Genomic DNA, 21,066 nt, shown 5'->3' with positions numbered 1-21,066 from the left:
TGTCCTGCTCTCCTGCGGTTCACATTCCAGCAAGGAGGCGGTGAGGCCAGGAGTGCGTTCCAATTGCCCCCTCCGCCGCCACTGCTTTGACACACGCAACAGCAAGGCAAGTTTTGTGTCCTTGGGTTTGGGGGCTGCACCTAGCAGCGCTCAAACACTATTCCTGACTCTGTGCTTGGGAGTGACCCCTGCCAGGCTCAGGGGGAACATAAGTGATGCCAGCAATCAACCCCAGTCGACCTTGTGCAAGTCAAGCGCCCTCCCTGCTGTGCTCCCTCTCCAGCCCTCGTTGAGACACTCACTTCCACACCCTCAGCGGAGGGGACTCTTTTCTCTGGGGAAGCAGAAGGAAATGGAGGCCCAGAGAGGTGCAGAAGTTTTCCCAAAGCCACACAGTGAGGAGGGAGTGGTAGAGCCAAGATCGGAGTCCACAAGCTGGTGAAATGATTCCTCCAGGCCCACTCTGAAGACGCAGATGTTCGCTGGGCAGGGAATGGGACAGCCTGGCTTACAGATCAGAGTCCGGGCACTCAGAGGAGAAACTGCCCCCCCAAAGCTGGCAGAAGCAAGCAGCGTTTCTGCCTGGGTTCCCAGCGGCCTGGGTCAGAGAGGTCACTCAGAGGGTACCCGGTCCCTCAGCACCAGGGGGTGCGACCCCCAACAGCATCCTGGGAACAGCCCCAAGCACCGCCTGGTATTGCCCCCAAATGGAAAGGCACAGTTGTTTCTTTTTAAAGAAGCACCCGCTGCCTGATTCCCAGGCCGGAGAGACACAGACTCCAGCCAAAGATGAACCCAGGACAGAACGCTCCAAGCCAGGACACCCCTCCTTACAGTTCCAGCAACAGGCCAGGGCGGCCCCACCACGAGGGCCCCCAGGGGACCACCCCCCCAGCTCCCACCAGGAAGAGGGAGACTGGGCAGCGGCTCCTGGCTGAGGGAACCCTCCCCAGGCCTGGCAAGGATTTTTTGTTCCCCCAGAGACACGTTGGGCGGCTGCCGCTCCCTAGACTCACCCCCTCGCCCCTCCCTTCCCTTTGCTCTCTCTGGGGGTCACTTCCCTGTGTTCCAAGCTTTTGCATGAACAAGGGGGGGGGGGTGTTGAAACTTGAGATGGGTCTTGGTGCAGGGAGGTTGGAGGGAGATTGAATGCCAGAGGCAGGAAGAGAAAGAGAAAGAGAGAGGAAGAGAGAGGGGAAAGGAGAGAAGAGGAAGAAGGAGTGAGAGAGCGAGAGCGAGAGCGAGAGAGGGGGGTGCGCCGGGGGGGGGGGGGAGAGAGAGAGAGGAAGAGAGAGAGGGAGAGAGACAGAGAGTGAGGAAGAGAGGGAGGAAGAGAGGGGGAGAGAAAAAGGGAGAGGAAGAGAGGGAGGAGAGAGAGAGGCAAAGAGAGAAAACTCAGATGGTGTTGGAGTTTCCAAACGGGGCAGCAGTACTGCAGGGCTGGTGCCTGCGTGTGGGTGAGTGTCTGTGCACCAGGATGCATGGTGTGTGAGTGTGTGTTGTGTGCTCGTGTTTGTGTGTGCTCGCATGTGCGCATGCAAGTGTGTTTCCTCCCCTCTGGCCCCCACTGGGTAATGAAAGGACTCGGAGTCAGCGTCAGCCAGCGCAGGGCCAGTGCAGGCAGGGAGAGAGCAGCCTGTAGGCAAGAGTGAGGAGGAAGGAAGGGAAAAGGGGGAAGAATAGAGGTGAGGGGGTGCGGGGGTGGGGGGGGGCGGGCAGGCGGGCGGAAGCCCGAGCAGCTGTGGCAGTTGGGGTATAAATAGCCGCGGGACAGAGCACAGCCAGGCAGGGGTTTGCAGCTGCAGAGCAGCTCCGAGGGCAGGACCACCGTCCTCCCTGTCCCTGCAGGGACCCCTGAGCACAGAGGAGGCAGCAGGCAGGGGAGGCTCCCCGCGGGACCCCCAGGTCTCCAGATGCTCTTCCAGCCAGCCATGCTTCTGGGCAGCATCCTCCTCGCGGTGGCCACCGTGACCGCAGCCCAGCGGCGGGGGCAGGACGCGGGTGGGCGTCGCCGGACACACCGTGTCCAGCACGGCCAGTGCAGCTACACCTTCGTGCTGCCTGAGCCGGAGCCCTGCCCGCCGGAGCCCGAGGTCTTCGGGGCCTCCAACAGCCTCCAGAGGGACGCGCCAGCTGCTGGGCTGAAACTTGGGGACTGGCCGAGCCAGCGGGTGCGACAGCTGGAAAAGGTGCTAGAAAACAACACTCAGTGGCTGCAGAAGGTAAGGGCCAGCTGGGGGGCATCGGGGTGCGGGTTCAGGAGGAGGTGGGCAGGGGCAGTGGACGGCCAGGAGGCCTGGTGGGTGCCTCAGCTCTGAATTGAAGAAACTGGGCTGAGGAGGCCCAGAGAGGGGCAGGGAGGTGTCCCAGGCCGCACAGCGGAACCCCAACTGGCTGTTCATTCATCCTCTGATGGGAGTGAACTGAGTACAGGCCACGCATGGACCAGGCCCGTCCTAGGAGCTGGAGTACGAGGACGATGGGCTGTGATTGGGGGGGCGGGGAGGGGCGGCTGGAGCAGAGGAGGGGGAGACGGGGGTCTGGCCAAGGTCACTGGGGTCCCTGTGAAGACTTTGATCTTTGCATTGAGCATCTCGGAAGACAAGGATGGGTTTGGACAGGGAGACGCAGGCCTGGTTTGCTCTCATTAGAACCGGCCGAGGGACCGTAGACTGAGCTGTGGCACCAGCAGCGGTGGTGGCCCCGGGCAGGCCGGGTGGGACGGGGGTGTGGTCGGGCAGAGGCGCGAATCTGCTCCCCGAGTGAGCTGGAGACAGGAGTGACAGCGAGCAGGGACGTCACCACTCTCTGGGCCCGAGGCCAGGGCCACCAGCATCGGTCTTGCTGCGTGCCAGGACCGAGGTGAGGCCCAGCGGCACAGGGGAAGCAGAACTGCCTGGACATGGGGCTATGAGGGTCAGGAAGGCATCTGGCGGGGTCCGAGAGGGGCTGGCCAGAACCCCTGCGTTGAAGCCGCCAAAGGTGAGAGAGGCAGGAGGCAGTGTGGGGGAGCATGCGTGGGGGCTGAGTTGGCCCTCTGAGTGCGCCCCCCAGCAGACAGCAGTGACAGGCCAAGTGGGGATATGGGAGTGGCCAGCACGCACCCCAGGGCAGTGCCTTCTTCCTTGCATGGTTTCAGAGGTGCCCATCCCGTGCTGACCGATGGCATCCACTCCAGGACATGGGCCATGCTGCCTGGATGCACATGTGACACAGAATAGGGACAGGAAAGAACAAATAGAATCTAAACTCTTTTCCAGGGGTAGTTGGGCCACACTCAGTGATGCTCAGGGCTTACTCCTCAATCTGTGCTCAAAGTCACATTTTTTTTTTGCTTTTTGGGTCATACCCAGTAATGCACATGGATTACTCCTGGTTCTGCACTCAGTAATTACCCCTGGTGGTGCTTGGGGGACCATATGGGATGCTGGGAATCGAACTCGGGTCAGCTGCATGCAAGGCAAACGCCCTACCCACTGTGCTATTGCTCCAGCCCCAGGGGTCACTCTTTAAAGTGCGCTGGGGACCATATGCAGTGCCAAGGCATGCAAGGCAAGTGCCTTCCCTAGGCCTGTCTCTCTGGCTCCAAAAACATTTTTTTTTAAAGAAAGGTGGCATATAAATCATTATAAATTAAAGTTCTTTTACCTGTTTGTGTTCTCAAAGGGTTGCCTGGTGCACATCTTGGCTTTTTCCAAGACAGCAAGCTTGCAGTACATGTGTGTACCCCACCCCTCACAGTGACACCTTCGAAGCTCCAGCATCAGCCTCCTCAATGCACACTTCCACCCACATTGTCTCTGCACACCCTCACACACACTCACACACATTCACGCATGTATGTCTGCCTTCGTGAACGCACTCACACTCATGCACACTCACACACTAACATTCATGCATATACGCCCACAGTCATGCACACACTCACACGTGCACACACTCACATATGCTCACACTCACGCATGCATTCCCACATTCCCACATGTGCTCACACACTCACACTCATGCATGTATGTCCACACTTATGCACACACTCACACTCATTCACACACACTCACACTCATGCATGTATGCCCACAGTTCATGTACACACTCACATGTGCACACACTCCCATATGCTCAAACTCATGCATGCATTCATACATGAACTCACACACTCACACTCATGCATGTATGTCCACACTCGTGCTCACACTCACGCATGCCCACACTCACCCATGTATGCCCACACTCACACTCATGCATGCATGCACACACTCACACCTGTACTCACACTCACGCATGCATTCACACATGCACGGACACTCACACAGGCATGCCCACACACACCCGCACTCAAGCAGATATGCCACACTCACACAAATACTCACACTCACGCATACACGCATACACTCACACCCGTCGCACGCACGCACCCACTTTTCCTGCCGGTGCCTCCGAGATCTTAGCCCTCAGGGAGCTCTCAGCCCCCCATCACGTTCTGCCCAGCCCCTCCCCCACGTGTCTTGCCCCCATTTTCCCAGGTTCCCCCCACCTCCTGTGAGCTCTTGGCTCCAGAGCCCAACCCAGGGGGTCTCACGTTGCTTGAAGTCTGCGTCCCTTCAGCAGCTGTCACCAGTGCCAGGCGGGCCTCTGCTGACCTTGTCTCCTCCCCCTGCCCCCTCTCCCCCTGCCCATGCCCTCCCCAGCCGGGAACTGAATTCAGTGAGAAATGGGAGCAGAGAAAAGGGCCTCCTTGCACACACTCTGGATTCACCTGGGCTGTTTCCTCAGGGCACAGAGGGAAGGGCTTCCTCCACACGCTGAGCCAGGCTTCCTCCCGGCTGTCCCTGCAGCGGCCACCCGGTCAAGCCAACCCTCCCCTCCTGTGCTGCCAACCTTCTCTGCCCCGCAGGTCCTTTTCTCTCCTGAGTAAGAGGGAGCGGCGGAGGGCAGGGGATAGAAGGGGGACAAACCATCCCCGGCACATCTGGCTCTCCCAAGCCCATAGTCTCTCTCTCCACTTCCTTGTCCCCACTTCCCTCTTCCCCTCAAAGTCACTGCCCACTTCCCCCTTCCCAAATGCAACCCTCACCCCCCCAGCCTTCCTCTTTACTGGACCTCACAATGAATGTGGAAATCCTGGCCAGAGCCATGGTACAGCAGGTAAGGTCATCAAACCCAGTTTGATTCCCGGCATCCCATATGGTCCCATCAGGAGTGATTTCTGAGCACAGAGCCAGGAGTAAACTCTGAGACAGAGCCGGGAGTGATCCCTGAGCACAGAGCCAGGAGTAAACCCTGAGCACTGTGGTGTGTGGCTCCACCCCCTTGATCCGATTCAGCATCATGGATTTTGAAGCCTGTTTCGGTGGTCAAGAGGGAATCCATCTTGGTCAAGCTCACCCAGAGGGAGAATGCCGTGGTCTGTGTTTGCCATGTGTTCTCCGAGGCAATTGTCCCCTTGGGTTGAGTGGCCCTTTCTTGCCCCTGGTTATTGGGGTCGCCAACGAGTCACCCCAGGTCACAAGAGCAGACAACTGCATTGTCCGCACAGACAATGCTTCCCCCCCCCCGACCCCACATTGGGGCAACAGCATAGCCTGGAAGGTGACAGCCCCTCACCTCTGCCGTCCCGCTGCTGAGATTCAACATCTGCCATTTCCCGCTGTGCCACCTGGGGCAAGTGGCTTCACCTCTCTGAACCGTGGCCTCCTCTGCTACAAAACGGGGTGAAAATGCTACCTACCTCCCTAGAGGTTTGATGAGATGATCCACATGTGATTGTAGCCCTGATGTGGGGGTACGGGTCTGTCTCTGTCCAGACCACCCTGCCCATACGGCCTGCACCCTGGATGCAGAGATTCCGGCCCCTCCCCCCCTCCCCATTCTTCCCTCTTCTGGCTAACACAGGCGGCTGCGCCCAGGGAGATGGGTGTCCAGACCGCCCTCTCTCCCGCAAACCACGGTCGCTTGAGCCTTCCGTGGCCAGGGCTCCTGCATTCTCTCATCCTGGCCCTGTCTCAGGGTCTCTGACACGCGAGGGCTCTTGGCATCTGCCGTGACGTCTCCCCAGAGAAACACGACGCGTTTCAACACTGCCCTTAGTGAGCTGCACTGCCCTTAGTGAGCTGCTTTCACGCCGTCCGTCCGTCGCCAGAACCGCTAGGCAGGACCACGGCCAGCTGGAGACGCCCTGGGTTCCATGGAGGGTGGAGTGGGGAGGTCCAGGGGAGGCTCTGGCCTCTCAGCCCCAGGTCCCAGGGCCCCCACCCCAGAGTGAGGTGAGGACACTGAGGCCGGGAAGATGGGGCCGCAGAGTCCCACGGCTGCAACCCCTGGGGCCCAGTTTCCAGGGTCTCTCTCCTGACTCCGAGGCTGTCAGGGAGGTGAGGGGCCGGGTCTGAGGGGGATGGGGGTGCTGTTATCTGTCTCAGGATCCCCAGGGCCCCTCCCTTCTCCCAGCATGCGGCTGGCTGGAGTTCAAGGTGCTCGGCGGGCCAGGGATGTGTCTGGAGTGGCTGTGTCTGTCGGCGGGCCAGGCCACACATCAGCTCTGGGCTCTGCCTCCCGCATCTGAGTGCAAAACTGCAGCCACAAGTGCTGAGGGCTGGCGGAATGGAGCTAGCTGCAGAGCTGGCCTCCCTAACCGCGTGGGGTGGAGCAGTGGTTAGGGCCATGGCCTCCCTAAATGGGTGGGGTGGAGCAGTGGTTAGGGTCATGGCCTTCCTAACTGGGTGGGGTGGTGCAGTGGTTAGGGCCATGGCCTCCCTAACTGGGTGGGGTGGTGCAGTGGTTAGGGCCATGGCCTCCCTAACTGGGTGGGGTGGTGCAGTGGTTAGGGCCATGGCCTCCCTACCTGGGTTGGGTAAACCAGTGACTGGAATTGTGGCCTCCTGGGTCAGGGGGAGTGGTGGTTAGGCAGCTAGTCTCGGGGTTCAGCCCGAACGGTGACCTGGAGCTTCATCCGTGCTCCCGGTGAGTGCCAGCCTAGTTCCGTGTCTGCCACGGCCTTGTGGGTGTCTGCCCACAAGATAAACAAGATCAAGCTTCACTCTCGTCACGGAGGGGCAGGGTCCCCACGTGGCCTAGTGTCCCCACGTGGCCTAGCGTCCCAGCTGCGAATATAGCAGCACTGGGTATCTGGGGCCCCAGGCCAGAGCCGGCTTCAAACCCCAACACTCTGGGGTTTGATAACAAGCATCCTTCCTGACCCTGCTCCTCTATCTCTGCCTGTGGGTCTCTGACATGCGTGGTGTAAGGGGGGCACTGGGGGTCCTGTTAACTCTCGGTTTGAGGGTTGTTGGGTTGGGTTTGGGGGCCACAGCTGGAAGTGTTCAAGGATTACTCCTGGCTCTGTGCTCAGGGCTCAATCCTGGTGGGACTCGGGGCACCAGGGATGGAACCCAGGTCGGTCAGCTCCGTGCAAAGCAAGGGCCCGGCCTGCTGCCCCTCTCTCCGGCCCTTGGCTCCCTCTTGTGTGGCTGACCCCTCTCCCCCTCTCTCCCTCTACTCCTCCTGGCCTCCCCCTCCATCTTCCCCCAGACCCCCGACCCCACTCCCCGCACCACCTCCAGCCTCTACCTCCCCGAGGTCCTCTCATGAGAAAACCAGGACACACCACCCTATGGCCACTTGGCAGGGCCACCTCCCCTGCCCCGGCTGCCCCCAGGGCCCCCACAGGGAGGACTCAGGGCCCGGGCAGCAGCCCGCTGGCCTGGCACAGCCCCCAGCCCCGCTCTCTGACGTCAAAGCTCAGAATAACTCAGGCCCAGAGCCCCGCGGTCGTCGGAGGCCTTGCCTGCTTGGACACGGGTCAAGCAGAAGCACAGCGTGGGGTCCAGGCCCGGCCAGAGACCCCCACCCCCCCTCCACCCCCAGCTGGCTCAGGCCTCCCAACTGCCCTGGCCACCCCCTACCCCCACCCCCAGGCTGCCTGTAAATTCTTGGCATTTTCGGCCTTCAGTTATCCAAACAAGAAATGAATCCCGGTTGCCGAATAAAATGTTTTGAGGTTTGATTTCCTAACCTCGTCGCTGGCCCCTCTTGGAGCAGCGCAGCCTGGGTGGAAGGCGTGGAAGGACCACAGCGGGTTCTGGGAGGAATGGGGTGAGGAGTCCAGGAAATGGGCAAAACCGGGCTAGTGCAGAGGTCCTCTGCCGGGGGGCTGTCCAGGGAGCCCCCACTACCCAGTTTCTCCCAGAGGGACACGTGTTTTCAGTCCGGCAGCTTGGCCCGTGTCCCCCGGAGCTGCAGCCACTGCCTCTTTCCTCCCAGGCCCTCCGCTCGCTCAGCTGGGCCGGACCCCAAGCCACCTCCTTCTCCCCTTGGGCTGGGAGTGTGAGGGGACAGGCCCTCGGCCACCCCTCTGCCCACATGCTGGCCTCTGGGCATTCGCCCCAGCTCAGAACTGGTCTGGCAGGGTCTGGATGTGGGGTCTGGGGCTGGAGAGAGAGATCCTCATCCAGGGGTGTAGCCGACCCTCTGTGGGGTGCGAGGGACCCCTCCTGTACACACTGTCTGCCCCGGAATGTGGGGCTCAGAGTGGCCCCCCTCACCACCTGGCCTTCATGGAGAAGAGAGGAGAGAAAAGGCAGAACCGGGTTGCGGATTCCTGTGGCCAGACACTGGCCTGTGTCTGCCAGTGAAATAAGAGTGCCAGCCTGTCAACAGATGGGGAAACTAAGGCACCCAGGGTCCAGGGCCATGAACGGGGATGGGGAGGGCACAGCCTGGCTGCTTGATCCCAAAATTCACTCTCAGGAGGGATGTCAGGGTCCTGACAGATCCCAAAACCTCTCTGTGGGTCCTGGATGACCAGGGGGGACCTGGGGACAGAGAGCCCAGCCCTTATCGGGAATGCTCAGCTGCGTCTACTCCACCTCCCGCCCCCGACCCAGATTCCTCTAGGATGCTTAGCTGAGATTTGACAGCACCTCCAACCAAGGGGACCCCAGAACTGCCACCTGGATGTCCTCACTCTTATACCACTCACCCTTGGTCCAGAGCCTGCAGAAACACCCACAGAGGTGGGGTGTGTGCCCCCAAACTTTCCCCTACGGGGTCCCCACAGGTTGCTTGGAAGAGCTGCAGGCTTCTGTTTCTTGATCTGTGAAATGGGCCCATGGTGGACACTCCTCCATAGTCCAGCTGGGAAGCTGCATCCATAAAGCACCGTCCAGCCGGATGCTGTACCTGTGGGGCCTGGCACAGACAGACCTGGGCACAGGGTGGGCGCTCGGCCAAGGCCAGAGCCTGATAACACTTGAAGTAAACCTGCCAGAGGGTTCCTTTATTTTATTTTGCTTTGTATTGTTTCACTGTGTTTTTATTGTTCTTGGGGCTCAACCTGGCAGTTTCAGGGCTCCCCTGCCCCCAGGATTCGCTCTCAAGTTGCTATAGGGGCGAGCAGGGATGGGTGAATCTGTGCCCCTGCATCAGGAGTCTGCTCGTGTGACCTTGGGGAATGCCTTTTCTTCCCTGGGCCTCAGTGGCATCGTAAAGCGGGGTCAGGAGCCCCAGTCAGGTCTGCTGGGGACAGATCAGGACAGTGCCCAGAGATCTGGGGGTCGTAGAGGCGAGATGACCCTCCGGGGAGCCTTGAAGCTGGGAATACCCTCCCCCAAGTTGCTTGGCACTTGGAAACGGTGTTCAGGGCTTGGGCCGCAGGGTCCAGCCCAACAGGCTTAGGTCCAGGGTGGCCGCCTAGTGAGGGGGAGCGAGGAGGAGGGTCTCCAGCAGTCCAGGGGACCCTCACTGGGAAAGGCAGGCTGCAAGCAAAGAGGAGCATCAAGAGGCAATAGTGGGGCAGTGTGGAGCTCCCCACACCCTGCCAGCACCCCGTTGGCCGACTTTCTTTCCTCAGCTTCTCACTGATTAATTTCCAATGCACAAAAAATCAGGGATGTATGGGCGGGTGTGAAGACAGACGAAGCAAACCTCACCGTTCGGTCCTCTAGTCCTCTCCCGGTGCACTTGCAATTTATTCTGTGCATTTAAAAGGTGTTGAAAGCATTTTAGATGTGTGAAAAGGTAGAGGGAGAGAGAAAATTGAATTCCTGGTTTCTGGGGGTGCTGAGAGATAGTACGGCAGGCGAGGCGCTTGCCTAGCGCATGGCTCACGTGAATCACCCCATATGCTCACCACCAGGACTGACCCCTGAGCACAGAGCCGGGAGTAAGCCCTGAGCACCACCAGGTGTGGTGAAAAGAGAAAAAAAATATTCCTGCTTCCTGCAGCCCCATGGAAAAAATTCACCGACCCCTCCAAAGGTGCTCTTCTTCCGTGTCCCTTCTGTCATGACTTCCGGCTGGATGGCTTCTCCATCCCTCGCCAAGGTGTCACCTGGGCTCTGGCCAAGCCTCTGTAAGCAGGGGTGATGGCAGGTGCCTGCCTGGATTTGCCGTGGGTCCTCATGGCTGCCGTCCCCAGGAGCTCCTGATCTCCTAGGGGATGGATCATGTGAGGGCACACAGGGAACTTTCTCCATGCTGAGCCCAAACATGAACTCGTTCAACCTCATGATCCCCTAAAAGGCCAGGTCTGTCACCAGGTAGCCCCTCTTCCTGGGGAAGAGCACGGCCCCTTCAGTGGAGGGGGCAAGGAGGCAGGTGTGACCCCAGGCAGGTGGCTCCAATGTCACATTCTTGATGTCCTTGTTGGGACCTGGGGTGGGGGTGGGGGGGCTCATGCTTCTTGCAGAGTCCGGGTGTCACACACCTGGCTGACTCAAGGCTCCTGGGAACTGCACCCCGAGCAAAGCTGTGACCTGGGCCAGTGGCTGACTCAGGGATGCAGCTGGAGCTCAGAGAAGCCTGTGGAGCTGAGAGGGGGACAGCCCGTTCCTCCACAAGGCCCCTGGTACCCGACGCCCCTGGATCCCCATCCACCTCTCTTCGGCTGCTTCAAGCCCAGGCCCAGAAAGAAGAACAGCGACAGGTTCTCACGATGGAGACGGCAGCTGGGCACGGCTGAGTCTGGCTTCTCCAAATGAGCCTAGAGCACAAACTGTCTGGTCTGGGTTGAACTCCGCTACCAGAGCCTGGACGGGCACGGCAGGGCGGGCACCAGGGCAAGGCGGAGAAGCAGGGGCCAGCCCTGGGCCGTGGGGCTCACAGACACAGAGCTAGTCATGCAGAGGAGGAAACTGAGGCCTGACAATGGCTGCTGAGGGGAGGGTTGACGTGCCCAGCAAGAGGGCAGGACCTGGAGGCTGCAGCGAAGGGTGCTGGTTCTCTGGCCGGGACTCACAGGTTGCCCTGGAGTATCCAGCCACTTCCTGCCACGGTCACACGCTCTCGCCTTTGCGTGAGCAGCTGTGTGGGCTACCGTGACTCGGGGCCTTCCTTCCGGTGGTGACACTGAGGGGACAACTGGGGCTGGGTGGGGGAGAGGGGCTGGAGGCTGCCGGCCAGGGAGGCAGGAGGGTCCCTCCAAGGAGTCCCTGCCCAGAGCTGCTTCCCGGCATGTCCTTGGGACACAGGCTTCCTCCAGAGCAAACGATCCCAGGGCAGGTCCAGGCCACAGACACCACCTGCCATGCTCACGTCCGGGGAGGGCGCAGCACAGGACACGCATGCTGGGACATGGCACCCTGCAGCCAGCTGGGGATCTAGTTGCCACCAGGAGGGGCGATGAGTGTGGCAGGGCCAGGGGTGGTCCTAGAACCCGGAGAGCTGAGCTCCCACCAGACTACACCCCTCACAGGCAAGGGACTCGGCCAATGGGTTCTTCTCAGCGCTGCTTTTCCTCATCTGAAAATGGGGGCAGGGAGAGAGCCAAGAACTAAGCTGGGGAGTGGGGAGGGGGGGCTGGAGCAATAGCACAGCGAGTGGGTAGGGCATTGGCCATGCACTCGGCCGACCAGGGTTCAATTCCCAGCATTCCATATGGTCCCCCGAGCACTGCCTGGTATAATTCCTGAGTGCATGAGCCAGGAGTAACCCCCTGTGCAATGCCAGGTGTGACCCAAAAAGCAGAAAGAAAGAACGAAAGAAAGAAAGAAAGAAAAGAAAAGAAAAGGACAGAACTAAGCTGGGAGTATCCTTCAGGACTGCGAGGAACCTTCAGAGCTGCCGGATTAACCACCATTCCCTGCCCCGTCCTGGCCGCTGCTCCCTCCACAGTCCCAAGAACAAGGCCAGTGCAGAGATGAGGAGCACCAGGCCTGAGGGCCCTGGTTATTTCTGGACCCTCCCCAGCCTCTGCAGAGATATCCCACCCGCATGGTGGTCCTCCCTCTGCTCCTCCTCATGCGCCCTGCTACCCACTTCCTTCCCTGCCGATGGATGAGTCTTGTCTCCGCACTCTCCACAGCTTGCCCTAAAGATCTATTTTGTGGGGAGGTCACTGCACATCTTTTTCTCTTTTCTTCTCTCGCTATTATTTCACGGTGGCTGTGCTCAGGGCCACGTGGCATGGCTTAGTCCCAAGCTGATGCTGCAGAAAAGGGGGTGGGAGGTGCAGGGGATACAAAGCATTCACTCATTCCACACCACAAACACTCAGGCAGCACCAGGGGAAAGGCTGGCAGTGCCCCTGCTTTACTGAGGCTGATGGCCCAGTCGGGGGGGTTGGGGCAGGGGGACGCCCATAAGGTCACCTGTATCAGGGTTGGAGAGATAACTTAAGGGATTCCACGCTTTCATGCAGTACTCCCGGGTTCTATCTCTGGCAGCAATGCCTGCTTTCCGGCCTCAGAGCCAGGAGCATACGCCCTCCCCAGCACCCGTGGACACAGACAGCCCCCCAACAATCATCTTGGGGGCCAAGCAGGAGAGATGGTGCAGAGATTAAGGCTCCTATCTTCCACCCGTCAGCTCTGATTCAAATTCCTGGCACCACATCTGGTCCCCTGAGCACTGCCAGCAGCCACTTCTGACTCAGAACCAGAATGATGGGCAGCACCACGGGGCATAGCCCAAGAACAACAAAAACAACAGCAATCACCTGTGTTGTCGTGCATTTCGGCAGTTTGTTTCTTTTTAGAGTCCGCTGGACGGACAGGCCACCATCATGCCCATTTGCCAGCTGAAGCCCTAAGTGTGCGACTGGAAAGGCCCCTGGGACAGAGCTCCCAGCCGCCCAGACCCCTTCTCTGTGGACATCCCTGTTGTCTGTCTCACCCCACTTCCTCCCCCGGGGCCTGCCTGCCACAGCCCCTTGCCTTACCTCATCATCCTTTTCAAGTGCTCTCTCCCGGGCAAGGGGCAGGGTTTACTGTCCCCACATCCCAGCTGAGCAAATGAGGCTCAAAGAAAAGTAGCCGTTAAGGCAGAGAGGAGCAGAGGCAGGATCCCATCCCAGGGTACAGCCGCGGGCCAGGGCCAAAGATCGACCTCTGCCAAGCCAGCACCAGCGCCAAAGAGGTAGAGTGAGGTCAGGCCCCTTCTTGGCCCCAAGTTGGCTGGCATGAGGCTGGCAGAGATGAGGAAGGGCTAATTCTGCGGTGGGACAGGGCAGATTTCAGCCTGTGTTTATTCACCCACTGAGGCCCTCCTCCCGCCCTTCTGGTTAGTGCTTGAACCCTGAGCCAGACCCCTGGGCCAGACCCAACCCCCACCAACACACAGGCCGACTGACTTCAGTCACCAGAGCCCCAGCCTGACCCAACTGGGTCCATCTGGCCCAGATTATCTCTCCCAGGGTTGGTGCTAGTGGGCGGGTGTGGCCAATTGGGTGATGGACCCCAGCTGCGGGTGGCCTTTCCTCCACCCAACCACTTGCAGCTACAGAGCAAGTGGGGGAACCATTGTGGGTGCAGAGGGAGCTTCCTTCCCTGGCGATGTCCCCAAGCTACCCTGAGTCTCCAGTCCAGCTTGGCGGAGCTGAGAAGTCCCTCTCAGAAGCTGACCTGCCAGGTAGCCACCTGGGCCTCAGTTTGTCTCTGATAATGAGAGACCAGGGAGAAGCAGGCAAGGTCTAGCTGCAGGAATGAACTTGTTCGCTGCCTGGAGCCTTTCAGGATCTTGGGAGTCTGAATCCTTAGGAGGTGCAGGGGGAGTTCCCAAGAAATGCTCAGGGAGTCACTGAATCACTCCCCGTGATTCCGGATCTACCAGGCCAGACATTCCAATCAAGCATCAGAGGATGTGGTGCTGGTAGGGCCCACAGTGCCAGGGACGACCTGGGTCAACCCAGCAGCGCTCAGGGGACTCTCGTGTTGTACCTGGGGGTGCTTGGGGGACCATGTGATGCCAGGATGGAACCAGAGCCAGCCACATGCAAATTGTGTGCCTTAAACTCTGTTCTCTCTCTCTCTCTCTCTCTCTCTCTCTCTCTCTCTCTCTCTCTCTCTCTCTCTCTCTCCCAGAATGCTACTATTAAGTATGGGGGGGGGGGGGAAGCAGTAGGTCCTGAGCTATAATACTATGGCTTAAGGAGCTCGCCTTGCATGCATTCCGTCCAGGTTCATCTCCCAGCATCACATCTGGTCCCCTGAGCCTGCCAGGAGTAATCCCTGAGCACTTCTGGGTGCGGCCCCCAACATTCAATGGTGCTGTAATCCAGATACTAAAAGTGTCATTCATGCCACCACGGCAGTGTTACCCGGAAGGGCTGGAGAATGTCCATAACTTCCCAAGTCTCTGTAAGACTAGCATTTTAAGAGACTGTCCCAACTGGGCTGGGATATGAAAACATTCTCATTTCTATTGTTATGGGAGTTGTAGGGATAACTACGAGTACTGTGGTGTGTGGCTTGTGCCCCTCACAAAGGAAATGACAGCTGTAATGATCAAATCACCTGAATTGTCTTCACAGACCCCATGTTCCTCTGCCCCTTTCCCATTTAGGATCTTTGACCTAGGGGGAACTATAGCCCAGCGGGTAGGGCATTTGCCTTGCATGTGGCCAACATGGCCAACCCGAGTTCGATTCCTCCGCCCCTCTCGGAGAGCCCGGCAAGCTACCGAGAGTATCTCGCCCGCACAGCAAAGCCTGGCAAGCTCCCGTGATGTATTCGATATCCCAAACACAGTAACAATTGTCACAATGGAGATGTTACTGGGCTCGCTCGAGCAAATCAATGAACAACGGGAGGACAGTGTTAGTGACAGTGACCTAGGGGGAGAACATACAGAAAAAGGGCTTAGGAGTGGACCAGGGCCCTAGAAACGCAGGACTCTGGTCAAGGAGGAGTAAGAAGGAGAACAGGGAGGTGAGCAGGATGGAAATGAGGAGAGGATACAGGTGGGAAGTGCTTCCAGGAAAAAAAGGCAGTGACTGTCACTGCCAAGGGCAGGAAGGAGAGATGCTTGAGTTTAAGAGGGAGGTCCAAAAAGGGGAGCGAAAGAGTGAAGGGACCCCCAGAGCTGGGGTAAGCGGGTGCGGGTGCAGGGGGGACAAACATATTTACTTGCCTTGATTATGGCAAACTCACAGATCTCAGATCATTCCTTACGCTGTTGTTGGTATTGCGAAATATCAGGATGAAGCTGTTTCGTAAGGTGAGGGAGGAGAAGGAGGTAAGAACAGGCCTAGCGCTTGCCCAGGCTCTGATGAGAGGAGAGGAGAAATCAAAGCTGCAGCTGGGAAGGGTTGTGGGGTTCATTTTTCTTTAATTTCCTTTAATTTCGTCTATTGCCTCGAGCAGGCACCAGTAATGTCTCCTTCTTCCTAGCCCTGAGATTTTAAAAGAGCCATTTCAATGCTCTTTCAGGGCTAGGAGAATGAGACCCATCAGTGTTACTGGTATTTGGCATATTGCCTGCTCGAGGCAATCGACGAATAACAGGATGGTCGTGATTCGTGATTCGTGATTTGGCATATTGAGTACAACACGGGAAGTTTGCCAGGCTCTGCCGTTTTGGCAGGATACTTTCGGTAGCTTACCGGGTTCTCTTTTCTTTAATTTAAAGGCACATTTGTGCCACGCGGGGGGCTTATGAGTGGAAGGAACAGCATCTGCAGGGGAGGTAGGGAGGGATCAGAGACGCCTTGAGAAGCCCCACATGGGCTTGTCTCGCCCCAATTCCCTCCCCCGTGACCTCTGTCCCAGGGTTCTCACACTTGAGGCAGCTTCAGCCCCACCCAAAGGGCTGGGCGATACCCCCGAGTTTCTGAGTGGGGGAACCCTGGCGTGGGAACTCATGCTTTTCCTCTCTGACATGTCCCCAGGCCAGAGAGATAGCACCGCGGTTAGTTAAGGAGCTTGCCTTGCGCACAGCTGACCTGGATTCAGTCCCTGACACCCCAGAAGGTCCCCTGAGCCCTGCCAGGAGGGATCCCTGAGCACAGAGCCAGGAGTAAGCCCCGAGCATGGCTGGGTGTGGGCCCCAAACAGACAAACAAAAGGAATTCTCAGAGATGCTGATCCAAGGACCCCCAACCTGTGAACCCTCTTCAGTGCTTTCCCTTCAGGACGGATGCTGCACTGCAACAAAATGGGCTCCTCTGAAGCATGGTGTATGTGGAGGGGTTGGGGGGTGCTAGGGGCAGAGGGGGGGGGAGGAGAGAGTAAGGAGGAGGAGCCCAGCCGAGGTCACAGCTCTCCCTTGGAAGCACTGGTTTTCCCAGGAAGCCTGGGCACTGCCCTACTGAACCTCTAAGGAGGCTGAGTGGAGGGTGTGGGGAGGGGTGGGTGGGGAGGGGTGGTGGACAGAGGCCAGTGTGTGCCAGAGGGTGGAAGCTCTCTGCCCACAGGCACTGTGCCCTGAGAACAGCGTTCACCTTTGAGACGACCCTGGTCCCATGTCGGGCCAGCTTCTCGGTCTCTTGGGAAGGAGAGCAACCCTGGCCAAGGAGTGAGTGTTAGCATGTGGGCTCCATGCTGGGAGAGCCCTGAGAAACAGGCTGGACCCACCCGCTCTGGCAAACAGGGCTCCAGGAAATGGCATGGCGGGCTTGGTGGATAGACCTGCACACTGGACAAAGAAGGACATGTCTCTGCTCCCTGTGGGCCTCTCCACGCCCCCACTTGGGCTGGGTAACAGGCACCACATTTTGTGGGCCTGGCGCTGACCCTTGCTGCTTTGCCATTTCGTTCACGCACTGAACACACACATTAACCTTCTCCCCTAAGCACTGTGCTAGACATGAGGACAACGCTGAGCCAGACCAAGTCCCTCCGTGAAATCGACGTCCAGGGTGACACGGTCCAGGAACAGAAAAGTGTGTGATGTAGTGTTGGGGGGGAGTACCAAGTTGTAGGAAAAGACCTGAGATGCTCCACAGATGAGAAGGTTTGGGGTGGGGAGGAGTTCCAGGGAGAGGCTCAGCATATGCAAAGTTCCTGTGGCAGGCTCGTGCTGTATTAGAGGGATGTAAGAGAGTCAGTGCCTCTGGAGTGGAAGGAAGGACAGAGAGTAGGGAGGAAATCAGAGGGGAGAGGAAAAGCCGGGTTGGGCAAGAAGCCACTCACAGAGACTTTGGCTTTTCTTCTGCGTGTGACGGGGACCCTACATATAATGCCGGCGAGTAGTTGAGGAATCTGATTTGGCTTGGATTTAACAGGATAGGCTGTGTGGGCTCTCTTGAACTGGAGGGAAGAGGAAGCTTGTGGCAGAGACCAGGTGGTGGGAAGGAGGGCCTGTCTTCTCAGGGAGACCTGCCCAGTCTTTCTGCAGAAACCCAGAAAAAGACCAGGAGATTCCCCCAGCCGCTCCCCGTGACCCCAGCCCACGGTCTCCCCGCAGCTGGAGAGGTACATCCAGATGAGCCTGAGGTCGGAGCTGGTGCAGGCCCAGCAGCACATGGTCCAGAACCAGACGGCCACCATGCTAGAGCTGGGCACCAGCCTCCTGAACCAGACCACGGCCCAGACCCGCAAGCTCACCGACGTGGAGGCACAGGTGCAGGAGGGAGACCGGGAGTCGGGGAGGGGGGAATGGAGGACGTGTGAGGCCAAGGGCACCTATCGGCTCACAAACCAGGGGAGGGGAGGGGAGGGGAGGGGAGGGAAGGAAAGGAAGGGGAGGGGGAGGGAAGGGGAGGATTGTTGAGGGAAGGGAAGGGAAGGGAAGGGAAGGGAAGGGAAGGGAAGGGAAGGGAAGGGAAGGGAAGGGAAGGGAAGGGAAGGGAAGGGAAGGGAAAGGGAGGGAAAGGGAAGAGGAGACAGGGGAGAGGAGGGGCGAGGGGAGTGAAGGGGAGGGGAGGGAAGGGGTGGGAGCAGGATACAACATGTTTACATGCGCTGGGGCGCTGCCAGGCAAAAGCGCCCACCAGGAGAGCACTCAGTGGGGCCTGGGGTTGGTGGGAGGGATGTGCCACAGTGTTAGGCAGTGAGGCCAGGAAGGCACCACTGGGAAGGGTGGATCACAGTTAGATGGAAGAGTCCTCAGATGGGGACAGCAGCATGTGCAAAGGCCCAGAGGCCAACCCCTGCTGGCAAGCTCCAGGAATATCAGGGCACCTGCGTGGCTAGAGTCACCAAGGCAGATGGCAGGCTAGGCGTCCACAGGAGCAGGGCCAGGCCATGGCGGACCCTCACACTGGGGCAGAGGGAGCAGATTCTGTTCAGCATTTGGAGGGACCACAGCAGTGTGAGGAGGCTTGGGGCCACTCCCAAGGATACTCAGCAGAGGCGCAGGCCTCACAGCTCAGTGCTCCTGCCCGGTGGTGCTCAGGGGTCACCAGGGCCACGCTAGACGGTGCTCAGGAGGGTTGTGTGGTGCTGGGGGTCAAACCCAGGCCCTCTCCCAGGCTATGTGTGTGCTCGACCACTTGACCCCCTGCCCCCAGTCCAGGGGCCACATTGTAAAGGGCTGAACAAAGAGTGGGCTGCAGGGGGAATGATCAGGAGCCCCAGCGTGGACTGGGCCGGGCCAGTCTGACAAGCCCCGGGAAAGAGGGAGACTGAAGGGGACAGAGGGAGTGGAGGAGAGGAGTCAGGAACACATGTGCAGGTTGATAGAACTTTCTGCCTGGTGAATGGTGGAGGTCAGGAGCCCTTGGAGTTAGCTCCGTGGTCAGGCTCCACCCTGCACGGGGTGACCTGGTTTCTGCCCCTGACAGAGACGATGACTCCCTGGGGCCAGAGGAGCAGGAGGAAAGGAATGGCCATGGGACGGGCTGGGGAGGAGAACATTCAGGAAGGAGGTCTCAGGCTCAGAGCCTGTGAACGAATGAATGCATAAATGAGTGAATAAGTGAATAGGACTGGCCACAAGGATCAGTGAATGCTAAGTTGGGAGGAGGCAGCGAGTTTCCACCATGGTCAGGGGTCAGTGCCGGACAGGCTCCCGCAGGGCTCACTGACACCCACCCACCCCTCCCCTCTTGCTGCCGGGGCAGGTCCTGAACCAGACCTCAAGGATGGAGATGCAACTTCTGGAGACCTCGGTGTCCACCAACAGGCTGGAGAAACAGCTCCTGCTGCAGGGCCATGAGCTCCACCAACTGCAGGGCCGCAACAGGTGGGCACTGGCCGGATGTGGGCCCAGGACGTGGGCAGGGACTGGACCAGAGCAAGGGGCCTGGATTAGAACTGGAAGGAGGGACGGCTAGTGACAGCTGAGCTGAGGCTGGGAGGAAGCGGGGGTGAGAGTCAGCCGGAAGCTGAGAGTGAGCGGGAGAATAGGGTCCAGCTGGGGTGGGCGTCACCGGAAGCTGAGAGTAAGCGGGAGAGTAGGGTCCGCCTGGGGTTGGGGGTTAGCCGGAAGCTGAGAGTGGGGGACAGCAGGTCCAGCTGAGGCTAGGGGCCAGGCAGGCAAAAGGCCTGGCCACTCCTCGCTGGGTGGGAACAGGGGACAGGCATTTCCCGGGGGCTCAGCACACCTTGGTCTTCCTTCTTTTTCCCTTCCATCCTCTTTCATCCTCCCTGACGGTCTGAATGCCAACAGATGATTTTGAGCTGCGACTGACATGCCGTACAATTGACCCTGTCGATCCAAAGTGGATTTATCTATTCATCACTAGGGAAGCCAGAGAGATAGCACAGACGCTCAGGTGCTTGGCTTGCATGCCACTTCACTCCCCTGTTTGATCCCAACACCACATGGTCCCCAGGTACCACATGACCTCCCCCGCAAGCAGTGCCAGGAGAGACTGCTGAGCACAGAGCTGGGAGTAGCCCCAAGCATCGCCAAGTGATGGCCCAACTTCCTCTCAAAACAACAACGACAAAAAAAATACAAAACAACACAAACAGGTCCAGCTAATTCCAGAACACCCCCATCCTCAGAGGCCACCACAGCCCGGCCCTCACTGGAGTCTGCCCTGGCTGAGAGTCTGTCCTGTAAGCGAATATGCACGCAGGAACACCCCTTAAATTACAAAGGAAGAAAGTCATGGGGATTAGATAAGGCCTCAGAGGCTGATTCCATCTCAGTTTCGAGCTGAGGTGGGGAGAAAGCGGCGAGGCACGAGGGGGTGGAGGGGGGCATGGGAGGGGGGGAGGCGAAACCCGCCCGGAAGCAGCCGTGAGACCAGGGGCATCTGGGCAAATGTAATGGTTGCTCCCAGCTGGGTCAGGAGGAGGCCAGGAGGACCGGCCAGCTCCCTCCAGCTCCCTCTCGTCCAACGAGTTCGCCCTCTTCTCATTATCACTCTTCTCCACCGCGGGGAGGGCAGGCCGGGGACAAAGCATCAGCAGCCCCTAGAAACCAGAGAAGAAGGAAATCGACACCACCGACTGACCAGGGGACAGCCGGCATTTTAAAAGTTGGGGTGTACACACATTTTTTTTTCTCTTTCTGCAGCATCATTTGGGCTTCAGGGGAAATTCCTTCTGCCCTGGCAGGACTCGTCTTGTTAGTCTGGAGAATGGGCCCGTACAGTCACACCTCCCCCTTCCCCCTGCTACTTCGCCGCCTCCCCCCTGAGCCAAGAGAACCAACCTCCTCTCCCTTCTCCGGCGTCTGCCCCTTCATTCTTCATTCACATTCAGTTCTTTGTTTGTATTATTTTTATTAATTTTTTTTCTGAATCCCCGTAAATGACAAAGTTATTCATGATTGGCTTTTCAGGTGTACAATGTCCCAGTCACTTCGCCATGTCCACTTTCCTCCACCAATGTCCCCAGGTTCCCTCCCACCCCCCAGCCTGCCTCTCTGGCAGGATTTTTTTTTTTATTTTTCCTACCCCTCCCCCGCTTAAGGTCCTTGGTTTACACTGTGTCACTAATAGGGTATGATGCATAGCCCTTTCCC

General features: G+C 58.7%; 2 protein-coding genes across 2 annotated transcripts in view; both read left to right on the top strand.

The window, feature by feature from the left end:
- The first annotated feature begins 1,873 nt into the window (after positions 1-1,873).
- The window catches only part of ANGPT4 (angiopoietin 4), a 36,359-nt gene continuing 17,166 nt past the window's right edge, over positions 1,874-21,066 (top strand). The window contains exons 1-3 of the mRNA XM_056107858.1: positions 1,874-2,222; positions 17,614-17,769; positions 19,211-19,332. Of these exons, the coding sequence (XP_055963833.1) occupies positions 1,914-2,222; positions 17,614-17,769; positions 19,211-19,332 (587 nt within the window). The 5' untranslated portion in view covers positions 1,874-1,913. The remainder of the gene's footprint in view (positions 2,223-17,613; positions 17,770-19,210; positions 19,333-21,066) is intronic.
- The window catches only part of SCRT2 (scratch family transcriptional repressor 2), a 240,779-nt gene continuing 221,795 nt past the window's right edge, over positions 2,083-21,066 (top strand). Inside the window, exon 1 of the mRNA XM_056107861.1 lies at positions 2,083-2,093. The gene's annotated coding sequence lies outside the window, so the exon portion shown is untranslated. The remainder of the gene's footprint in view (positions 2,094-21,066) is intronic.

The sequence above is a fragment of the Sorex fumeus genome, unplaced genomic scaffold, assembly GCF_029834395.1.
Source record: "Sorex fumeus unplaced genomic scaffold, SorFum_2.1 ptg000178l, whole genome shotgun sequence".
Lineage (NCBI taxonomy): Eukaryota > Metazoa > Chordata > Mammalia > Eulipotyphla > Soricidae > Sorex > Sorex fumeus.
The sequence above is the reverse complement of the archived record's forward strand: the minus strand, read 5'-3'. Positions and strand labels throughout refer to the sequence as shown.